Genomic DNA, 11,997 nt, shown 5'->3' with positions numbered 1-11,997 from the left:
CCAAGATACTAATCTTAAGTAGACCAAACCTCTGTGCAGTATAATTTTCTGGTATTACGTATTGAGGTAAAAAAAAAAAGTTTAAAACTACCTACAGTCTGGTCTTCCACAGTATTTTCCCCAACTCTAATGCAAGAACTTAATGCTTGACTTTACAGGAAAAAAAAATATTTTATAATTATCTTCACAATATACTGGTACCGGTTTATATGATGCTCAGATATCAAAATTTTCTAGCTACTGTAAAAAATGGGCTTTAAAGCTAAGATTATTCCCGATCAAAGGTAGAAAGAACAGAAATTGATCTTAGTTCTTCCTGCTTGCAAACTAAAGGTGAACTCTGTGGAGAGTAGTAGCTGATGCATCCCTTCAGTGAGAACATAAATTCTGAGATTTTATAGAATTGTATACTCACGGATGAGATATCCCCTTGATCAGTCTTCATCTGCTTGAATCATAAAAAACAGAGTGAATTGGGCAGGCTGTACCTGCATCTGCATCATTTTGTAACCAACAGCACATAACTATATCAGCTCAAATCTCTTAATTTGGATATCACTACACAAAAAGAATGTACACAGAGGGAACAAAAACCAGTTACAGAATCCCCCATCCCTTTATTTTTTCTTCCTCTTTTTACTGGAAGAGCTCGATGCAAATTTATACGAATAAAACCAACACATGGGGTACTCGCATATGCTCAAATAAAAGAATTATGCAATTTTGACTTGCTTCTGGCTTTTCTATAAGACAAGGAAAAAAAATCAGGAGAACGAAAATTGATTTTACTGTTGTGCCCAAATTTAGTCCAAGGAATACAGAGCCTGAACTTACAGAGCACCAAATAATTCTAAACACCATTGAACAATAAAACTTATTCAAAGACTATGGGGGGTGGGGGGAACGGGGACATAAACAAGGTATTAAAAAGTAGGGAATTATTTAGTTACAGTATTATGATTTCCAAGTCATTACATTTTTAAGGCAAAATCTTATAATAACAAAACACGTAACTAATGTGTACTAAAATAAGGTTATTTACTTAAAAATGATACATTGGACATAATCTGTGTACAGAACAAGCAATTCATGGTAAACTCAGTAAGGCACCTTCTAAAGCAGATGCTGTACAAAATACATTAGTGTGTTACATTTTTAAAGGAGTATTCTACACTTCTGGCATATAACACACACAAGAGTGTGACCATTTGTCTTGTTCCACTCTTCTTTCATATTTTATTTACATCTTCTCTAGGTTAACTACAAAGTTATTTATTTTTCTTGTATACAATATAGTACATTTCATTTTGGGCACAGCATGTCAGAGCACAAACGTCACTACGTGATGTGGGCTTCCATCATTGCATTCGAAGGTAAAATATTACAAAGCAACAATTACATGAGATTTGTTCAAAAATGAGAAGTAACATGCGCTCCACTTCTGCTATACCAACCCAGGCTAACACACTGTGACTCCATAAAGCACTGCCTCGTTCAGCACTACCAGCCATTTTTAGACACCACCCCTATTTGGAATACAGGCTGTGGGCACAGGATAGATTTCTGACTTCAGAGGCACTGTCAGAAGAACGAGGAAGTGCTAAATCATTTTAGGATTTGACAGAAGATGAGCGCGTAACTTCCCTTTAAGAATATCTGCAACAGCCAAAGAATGCTTTTTAACTTATTGTCTTCGCTTCCCAAAGATTTTAGACCTTTAAAATACAGTCTGTGAAGACAGAGTAGATGAAATGTATCCAAATGATTTGTTTTATAAACACATTCAAGTGGTCATTTAGATCAACATCTAAAATCTGATTCCAGACTACTATGGAGGTAATTTACAATATTAATTTTAGATTTTATTCAATATCTCAAAATAGACTAATTAAGAAAATAATTGGGGAAAGTGATGCATATTGGGAAAACCACCAGTTTCTTGAGTAAACGTCAGGAAAAATTACATATTGAGTAAAACTCAAAACGAACTCAAATGTAAGCCTAAGCCTACATATTTTTCTATAGGAATATGACGTTTCTTGTGGAATTTGCAAGTTACCAGGAACACAGAAACTTTCCTTTCAGTTGCTGTAACAGTAAAATTTATATAAGCAACTCAAATGGTTTTCCACTGAACTGAAATCACATGGAGCAGGTTAAATAAACAACCCCACCCCCCCACCCCCGCCCACATGTGAGTGTTTAAGAACTTCCAAGGCACAGTCTTGATACTCCCCAAGATATTTTACACACTTCTGATTTTTATATTTTTTAAAAAAAAGAACACATTCACCAATTTGGGGGGATTTTTTTTTTTTTTGATGGCAAATGCTTAGAATTTTGACCAACAAAATGAGATCAAACGCATTCCAACAGAAGAATCCTATTACTCTCCTGACTTCAAAGGCTTCTGAACTCTACGGTTTTGCATAAAGCAACAACTTAGCTTTAGAATCTGCACTAAGTGTGCTTACTTAGGTAAAAATTAATGGGCAAGCTTTGAGCCGAATTTTTTTCCCCGAAAATGATTGCTAAAATATCAGTATAGACATACTTGGGCTCTGTACAGTGAATGGCTTTGCGAGGAATGTAGATACGTGCTCAAGTGCTTTATGCAGCCAGGTCCTTTAGTGATAACATGTTTTGGAATATCAGGGAATCAAAGAATGCTAAAGACCTAGCTGCTCCTCTTCGGGACAGCGACAACTGCATATGCACAATACGTTTGAGTATGAACCTACACACTGAAGTGCTGATAAATTAAGGTGAAAAGATGTTTTTTTTCTCTCTCAAAGATCAGTCACCTCACTACTTCTGCATTAAAGCGCATGTGTAAATCAATTTAGGTCTTAAGATGTCTACCAAAAATCACCATCCTATTGCCTTGCAAATGCCTAAACAATGGAGGAGAAAATAAGAGAACACCTAAAAACTATCGAAATTCACACTTTCAGCAATGGCTTTCTAAAGACCTGGGAAAAAGGAATTAGAGAATTCACAAAACAAGTTTACAGTTAAAAATGCTGTGGTCACTTCTAAAAGAAATTAAAAAATATTCTAACTAGGAATGGGTTAATTCAAATAGACCTCCATGCTCTGAAAGTTTAAGCTAGCAGGGTACCTACATAAACATTTTTTCCTTCTTATTGATTAAATTCCCAGAGAAGGGGGGGGGGGAAGCTTATCCCTTCCTTCTTTTGGCTCTTACCAAATATTTTCAAACTACCTGTGCAAAAATTATGCGCAAAGACACGATTAACAATTTCAAACTCATATATTTCTTGGCAATGGACGGAGAAATGTTGTTTTAAAAAGCCCTTTATCATGAGAATTGTGGCACAATATCATATATCTCTTGCTGTTTTCAAATAAGTTAAAAATCATAGTTGACACAGCTATGAACTTTTCAGCCAGAATACATATTAATACTTAAAGGCATTACTGAACAAAAGTAATGACTTTATTTAAAAAAAAAGAAATGTCCCTTGAAATAGCTAGTTTTCTATAAAATATGTAGAACTGTTAAATAAAGTCTGTACATCACAATAGAAAATAAAAATACTGCAATCTTTTGCCTGACCATTTACATTATGTGAACTACAGAATTAGAACAAAAAAATAACGTTAGAAGGTTGTAATTGTTCACAAATCACATTAGTTCTGTGTTATATTGTTTTCTATGAGTTGTATTTTCAAGGGAAATTTAAGCACATATCAAAACAATCTCCATGTACATATTTTAAGACAAATACTCTGGCAGAGATCAATCTGAAGTTTTAACATTTTTTCATCAATTTTAATATTATTCCTAACTTTTTTCTTCAAATCTCAACTATGGCATATGTGTGTGCGCGCATGTATCTAATTGTACACATGTACCTAGGACTAGGTGGGGTTTTTTTACTAAAGCACAAAACATACTGTATAAATAACTTCCCTTTTTAAAGTTATCTGGAACAAGATTTACAGTACAAAGTTATAGGCACTTAAATTATCAAACAGATTCAATGGTTCCAATACTGTGTGTTCGTTCTTCTGATGATTGATGCATTTGAAGCTTCAGCTTCAGTTATGGTACTATTTTCTAACTTCAAAGTAGATGTGCCAAAGGAGTTATAAATCAGTAATTCTGCCTCACAGCAACCTCATGGAGGGGTTCTGGTATTTAACCAACTTGTCTGGATCAGTGAAGGAAAGAAGGGAACTAGTTTCCTGTGCAGGCCAAAGAGATGGCATGATAGGACCAGATTTTGTGATTATGTTAACTTTATCTTTGTGAATTATCTTTCAATGCCATTCCTCCCAAACTTGCCTAACTGGAACTTAAAACACCCACTGATTTACCTTGTCTCAAATCTTGAATTTTATAACTGTCCTCTAAGTGGCCCACAGACACGGCCTCCTGCATTTACATCAGGGCAACCCAGCCCAAAATCTTCCGTACGTTCTGGATCTTATCTTCAACTGTTCATGTTTTCGGTTCTCCTGCTCTTGACCTTCACTGTGTTCTCTAATCTTCTGAGCGCCTGGCCTGTGCTCCCTGCCTTCCCTCTTTTGAGTCTGTAAATCAGACGTGTTCTCAAGCATTTCAAAACTTATCTTCTGCCGAGTTTTGTCAAATGATCAAAAAGCATGCTCCTACAACTTACTGACTCCCTCTTTATGGCAAAGAGTTCAGAGCATGACAGACACCTACCACTGAGTCCCAATAAAGCAGAAAGGCAAAACACATCATCAGTGGTCTTTCTGTTAAGATGTAAATTATTGTACAGCAAAAATGCTGGTTGCATGGGACATTATGAAATATATACCAAATGTCATCCAGCAACAGAGCCCACTAGACTGTAAGTGAGATGACCAAGGTGGTCTCTACCTCTAAGAGAGATTGTTTCAAGCTCAGGCAGGCATTCCTTAATTTATTAACGATTCACATTTTTGAAGTTCTCCTTGTGACCAAAACAAGAATAGAACTAAAATTGAAATTTTGGAAGATAAATTAATAGCAAGGAGTAAATTCTGTAACATGTCTCTGATTGTGGAGCCACAAAATGCATGGAGCCCTGACCGTAAAACTTTGTTCATTTAAATGGTTTCTTATCTACTCCAAATGACAGCAAAATAACCCTGGCACACACATAAAGCCATAAGGAACTGTTAAACTGAGTAGTATCACAAACAGATTCATAACATACAGGTTGTTTCACAAAACCTTGGTATGGATTGACTAGGTTTTATCAGGTAGAAGGCAAAAAAAAAAAGCTTATATTCTCCATCTCTGTTGAATCCATATAGCTTGTTAGGCTTTCACAGAAAGCACTGTAATCTGAACATTCAATTCAGTACCCAGAGTTTTACTGGAGACTAAGTATGACTGAAGTCTCAATGCAGCTCAAACAAAAACAAATGTGATTTATCAAGGCTGTCCATATATGTAGCATGTAGTGTATAGAGGCTTTCAGTATCACAGTCTATGAAGTACTGAAAGATTTGATTAGCAGCCTGTAGAAGTGTGCTGAGAAAACATACTGAACCTCAGTTATTTCCTCTTCCCACATAGGTCTCACCCATGTTTGAGTGAAAAGATCTAGGAGTCCAGCTTTGCTCTCCAATGTCAATTTACTATGTCATATCTTTACATCTTGTGATTCCACCATCTTGGCAAGTGTCTTCTTGATCCTCAAGGCAGTGAGCCTTGAGGCAGGATTATGAGCCCAGCATTCAGACATTAACTTCAATATTGCTCTTAAACACTGTAAAATAAAAAAATCAAAGGAACAGTAGTGTAACAACTGACAGACCTCAGAGGTATATAATTTTGGTTCACTGTCAAGCCCAAATTATAGAACTCTTAAGTCCAAATGTGTAACTTCTACATTTTCTGCAAAATTTCTGATCCAGAGCTATTATAAACAGATCACCTAGAAACCAAAACAAAAGCCCAAAACCCACCAACCACCGTGTCCCAATCCTCTTTTTTCCTCCCCTTCACTGCCTAGTGTTAGAGTAGCTGGAATTAACTGAAGTGCTTCTTTAGTTTCACAAAGACACATTACCAGAATTATCATTACAACTCAAGAACAAAGGTACAAAAATGGTAGCAATAAGCTGAAAAATTTCCATTTATATGTCAGAAAATCTGTAGAGGACTTTCTCATTGAAATCAAGATGCGACAAAAGTTCTTTCAGCAGTCAAAAAATAGAATGGAAAAAACTGGCAATTCCTAAAAGAAATTAAGGATTTGGGGAAGAAAGTACATGGCAAAGCTAGCTTGCTATGTGAAACATAGTTACATCTTATTTACTGTGTTCAAGCTGTGGCCCTTGAAAAACACATGAAGATTTAGTATTTCAGTTACATCATGGTCCTGGAACGTAAGAGTAAAAAAGAAAAATGGAAAAAAATAAAAGGGATATCTACAAACACAAAGAAATTGCTTCACATCCCATGAATACCTTATAAAATGAACCATTATGCTATATATATATTTTAAGGCTAATAACACCAATTAAAAACTTGTTTCAGTTTTAGCTCCAATCAAAACTCTGAAAAATATTTCACTATCTAAAAAAAAAGAATATCTAAGAGCAGTATTCATCTACTTGGATGCTGCTTAAGGGTATCTTCTCCTTAGATTAATGAAAAGATAAACTCAAAATACTATATTTTTAATGTATTTCAAACATATCTTTCTCCTATTAGTGCTATGAGGTTTTCAAAATATCAGAATGTCTGAACGTAGTCCCTATTTTACAATGTTTTGGTAATTAATTAACTAAAATACCCTTCCATATTAACGAACAAACTGAACTTATTTTTCCTTTCAGCATACTCACTTCATCGCTATTCCACCTATTTGATACTACTGGGCGTAGGCGTTTGACACACACCACTTCTCTCATGTCCTCATAGGATGGATCATTTGGCACCATGTCATAATATGGCAACTGATACTCTTCAACAATACCTGGAGATAATTGTGAAAGATTGAGAACCATTTAAAAAAAATAAATAATCTGTGTATCTACTCTGAGATTTCCTCAGCCAGGAGCAAAATTTAACTCAATTTTGTGCCAAGGCAAACCCACCACACTGTTATACTGCGATAAAAAACTGAGTATTTCACTATAACAATAATTTATCAGAAAAGACCCAATATTAAGTTTAATAGCTACACTAATTCCTTGCAGTCCCTTTGACTTTGACACCCAATGTAGAATTTGACATCATCTAATCCACCACATGCTACAAAGAAACAGGGAGAAACCATAACATGGAAGAAGAGAATACAAGTGAAGACCTCTAAGGTCACAAAAGAAGAATGAAAGAAAAGGAAAGACGAATCACGAAAATACATGTGAGGAGAAAACTGAATGACACCAGAAATGCAAGAAAGTATAACAGAAGAATAATATCTTATCAATTACATTTTATAAGCTTAATTAACAGCACCAGGGTGAAACACATCTGCATCCCACTATTTCTCAGAAACCAGGCACTCTGCTTTTTGAGTAAGGAAAAAAAAAGCCCAAGCTGCTTAATTCTAACAATCAAAAAGGCTTAGCTCAGTGATTTTCAAGCTGTACTACTGCTTTTAAAGAACACAAGCCTGTTGATACAGCAGACTTGTTACACTATTTCCTGAAGAAGTATTATTAAAGTGAGACAAGGGCCTGGTAGATTTTATACAGATTAATTAAAAGTTTACCTCCTGTGACGCAGCGCCGAGCCATTTCCCAAATGATCAGCCCAAAACTGTAGATGTCAGCCATGATGTATGGTTGGAAATGGTTTTTATTCAGGCTTTCATCTAGGACCTCTGGAGCCATGTAACGTTTTGTTCCCACTCTAGTATTCAAAGGAACATCAACTTCGTTTGTGTCACTATATGGAAATATTAGGAAGTTAGTGAGTTGTGGACTATTACAAGACAAGGTAAGAAATCCTGTAAGATGCAATCGTTGCACTGCAAAGCTCCAATTTACCAATTAAAGTATTTCATTTGCTTCCCTCTCAATACTACACCTGAAATACACTGTACCTCCCTGAAAAAGATTGACTAGAAAAAAATGATAGCGAGTATGGAAGTTGACAGTTTACTGCTGCTTTTGCAAGACATGGAAAATCATATGAAAAAACTGAATAAGAAAACCACTATAAAGATGAGTATATTTGGTAACAGCTCAGGAAATTATTTGCAAAGGCTTATGCTTTCTTTCAGGCTCTACTGTACCAAAAGATAATTCTACTGCTCCACTGGAATAAAAAAGTAATCAATAATACTATTATAGTATCACTTTTTTGATTAAATTTCAAATCCCTTTACAGTGTTCAAATTTTCTATGAGATAATTTATAATGAAACTACATGATAGCAATTACTATGAAAGGCAAGTTTTGAGTAACAAATGAATTGGTCTCCTCTTCCTTTCCTCCAGAAACTACTTGTATTTTCCACAAGAGTCTTTTCGTTGTTCTCTTAACAACCTACTTTCATCTCAGTGCTTACCAGCATTCAAAGGAAGAACATCATTTTACTCTCCAAACTGAAAAAAACTGAAAGCATGCAACCAAATTACTCCAACTTCCTTTTAAATTGGACATCTGGGACATTAAACAAAATTATATAAAAGCTTTCCCATTACAGAGGGTTTGTTCACCTACCTGTTAAACTTGACTGCAAGACCCAAATCAGCAATGCAGCAGGTTCCATTCTTCTTTATCAAGATGTTTTTACTCTTCAGGTCCCTATGGGCAATAGCAGGCTTGCCTTGTGTCCCATAAATTTCTGTGTGTAGGTGGCACAGACCACATGCAGCAGAATACGCCAGTCTGAGGAGAGCCCTGTTGTCTAGTGTAGTGCATTTCAGAAAATCATACAATGATCCATTTTCATGGTAATCTGTAATCAAGTAAAGCTGTGTCCAGGAGCCAGTGCCTTTAATATCTGCAGCTATGAAACCTATGAAATGTATAAACAAAATTACAATTTATTTGTACATAATTTTTTATGCAACAGGTTTATTAAGAATTCCTAAAGCTATATTGTCTTGCACTGTATCAAAGGATACCTGTTCCCCTTACAAAAAGTAATAATGTAGAAGCTCAGATCTCAACTATACACAAAGTTACCGTTCCACTTTTCCAGCAAAGAGACTGCAGACATGTTTCCAACGAAAGGCAGCAAGATTCCACCGTTTTAATAGCATTTTATTAGCATAAATTAAGGGACACCCATCTGGTTATTCCACAGAAGCCACGATATACCCCTCAAGCCACCAAGAACTTCTCTTTCACTCTCACGCAAGCCTTCCAGTAGCCAAACTATGTACTGCTTCCTTACCAAGGATGTTTTCATGACGCATTAAGACAGTTTGGTAAATCTCTGTTTCTCGGAACCAACTGGCTTCTTCTGTGGTGAAAAACACTTTCACTGCGACTTTTTCACCCCTCCATTTGCCCATCCACACTTCACCATATCGTCCTTTTCCAACTTGCCTCACCATCTGAATTTGTTTGGCAATAGTGCGCTGGACCTAGGAAAAAAAGATTAAAAATGAGGGGAAGATGGAGGAGGGAAATGCAGCAATTAACCAAGAGCACCTGAACAAGCTGCTTCTCAAGCTTGGATGGCTTAGAGTTTTGTTCCCACTGTAAAATTTTTTTCTGTATTATTTTCCACTATGCCCATTTCAAACTCATTATTGCTGCCTCCAGGGAAGAATAGTATAACAAACCCAAAAAGATTAAATCACCTCAACTTCTTATTTAATTCAGATGCATTCTCTTGCATTCTGTTTGTTTCTATTTTATAAATAATTACAGTCATCTATCTCACTGGCTAATTTTTATGCAAGTATTATATAGGGTAGAGAACCAAAAGTTAAGAACAACTATCAGCAAATAAAGAGCAAATCTCTTTTATCAAACAGTGGACACTAAAAAAAATATCTTTGAGTTTGCTCAATTTGATACTTGTATTATCTGTTCACTGCATTTTTACCTTAATGTCTGTAGGCTCTAATTTTTCTTTAAATTTTGCTAATGCCATCAGACTTCCTAACATATAATCTGATTTTGCCCTTCATTTTAGTTCATTATGTGAAGATGGGCTTTCATACATGTTTAGTTTGTACTATATCTTTTCAGTGCAATTGCATATAAAAAATTACCACACTGTACAGATAAACTGCTTTGTTCCAGACACCAGGTACAAACCAAACTTTGTATTTGATGAAGAGAAGTTCAGTGAAGAAAAATCTGAGTTTATGATTTACCAACAATGGTAGTCCTGATCCACTCCCAGAACTTTGTGACTGGTCAATAAGGTCTTTTAATGACTCCCCAGCTGGAATAAATGCTTCATCTTGTTCCAGGTCACGATTATAACAGTGCCGCTTTGCCATCGACTTACAGTAATGCCTGCAAAAGTAACGGAAGAAGTTAAGCTGAACTCCAAAGCACTCTTCAAAATATGTATTAAATTGAGCTAGGAAAAAAGCTATTTAAATGTACAAGTTTTCTTAAAAGAAAAAAAATATCAGATTTTACTGTACCCTTTTTTTTCAGAAATGTATCTTCCATGATTTTTTAATATTAAGAAGCTGTAATGCATGTAGAGGCATAGCAGTTTATTATGAGTCAGGTGGAAACCCAGCATTTTTAATACTCTGCTCACAGCCAGTGTTACTAGCATACAACCGCTCGTTTTGGTTTAAACAGACTGAACCTTGAACCATGGCAGATGAGGCTGACACATGCACGTTTCTGCTGAAACTGCTAGAACAATGATCATGCCCAGCATAGGGCTGGAGCTGACAGAAGCCTGCATAGTCTCTTAAACTGCACCTGCATGAATTGCCATAGCTCAGCCCGTCAATGATTTAGTTTTGAAACACAACAGAAAGAGGGAAAGATATAAGACACATCCTTGGCGCTTTAGGTTTGCAAAAGCACTTTACAAAGGTAAATCTCAGAAGTAGATGGAATGTAACTATCTAAAAACATAAAAGCATTAAGATATTCCTGTTTACTGGATACTATAGCATCAAAGTTATGTGTAACTTTAAAAAGTTTAAACACTTCGCAGCCAGAGGAAAGGATCAAATTCACTTAAAGTCTATGCTGTGAACATTTCATTTTACCTAGCAATGCAAACTGCTATCCACCGAAATGTGCAATTACAAATTTCACTTCCAATCTATTTTTGTCAGAAATAAGTATTATTAACTGAGTACATTCACAAAACTACTGTTCTGTTTACATTCATTTGGGAAATTGAAAGTGTTGCCAATAAAGAAAGTGTTTTCCTTACTTGTAACAAAAGCAGCTAAATAAGATGATCATGACAATTATGCAGACTGCCATCGAAATCAACACTGCCATCCAATGAATGCTGCCATCAAAAAGTCCATCTATTAAAAAAAAAAGGAAAGTTTCCAAAGTCTGTTAATTAAACATCTATTGTAAACAGCTTATTTAGGTATGATATTTTCATATATTTTGTGTATGAATGTGCACAAACCGAAACACAGAGGTTTTGTCTGAACATCAGGAAATACTACTTTACTATGAGGGTGCCCAAGCACTGGCACAGGCTGCCCAAGGAGGCTGGGGAGTCTCCCTCCCTGGAGATATTAAACACTCATCTGGACAGGGGTCCTGTGTAACTGGCTGTTGGTGGCCCTGCTTGAGCAGGGGGTTGGACCAGACGATCTCCAGAGGTCCTGTCCAACCCTCAATCAGTCTGGGATTCTGTGACAGTATGTGGAGCCCCTTGCAAAATGTCAGAAAGGAGCAAGACAGCTCATGCATAAAACATCAGTTCACATGAAATTACTTTGATACTAAAGCACTATAAATTTTGTGTAAGTATTTACAGAAAAGCAGAGATATTTTCATTGGGACGACAATAAAAAAAAACGATTTAACTTGAGATTTTGGAGTTGGTGGTTTTGGTTGACTCTTGTTAGTTTGTTCTTACAGATAGAAATGAAGGAT

The 11,997-nt window shown here is 35.9% G+C and overlaps 1 protein-coding gene across 4 annotated transcripts in view; it reads right to left on the bottom strand.

Moving 5' to 3' along the window:
- Window positions 1-1,014: 1,014 nt before the first annotated feature.
- Window positions 1,015-11,997, bottom strand: part of BMPR1A (bone morphogenetic protein receptor type 1A) — an 85,543-nt gene continuing 74,560 nt past the window's right edge. For all 4 annotated transcript variants that reach the window (XM_064464812.1, XM_064464810.1, XM_064464809.1 and 1 more), the window contains 7 exons: window positions 11,312-11,411; window positions 10,275-10,419; window positions 9,341-9,533; window positions 8,662-8,959; window positions 7,707-7,882; window positions 6,835-6,965; window positions 1,015-5,750 (listed from right to left, as the gene is read on the bottom strand). In XM_064464812.1, the coding sequence (XP_064320882.1) occupies window positions 5,625-5,750; window positions 6,835-6,965; window positions 7,707-7,882; window positions 8,662-8,959; window positions 9,341-9,533; window positions 10,275-10,419; window positions 11,312-11,411 (1,169 nt within the window). In that variant the 3' untranslated portion in view covers window positions 1,015-5,624. The remainder of the gene's footprint in view (window positions 5,751-6,834; window positions 6,966-7,706; window positions 7,883-8,661; window positions 8,960-9,340; window positions 9,534-10,274; window positions 10,420-11,311; window positions 11,412-11,997) is intronic.

Source organism: Phalacrocorax carbo, chromosome 13, assembly GCF_963921805.1.
Source record: "Phalacrocorax carbo chromosome 13, bPhaCar2.1, whole genome shotgun sequence".
NCBI classification, from domain to species: domain Eukaryota; kingdom Metazoa; phylum Chordata; class Aves; order Suliformes; family Phalacrocoracidae; genus Phalacrocorax; species Phalacrocorax carbo.
Note: the sequence above shows the minus strand (reverse complement) of the source record. Positions and strands in the feature narration are given on the sequence as shown.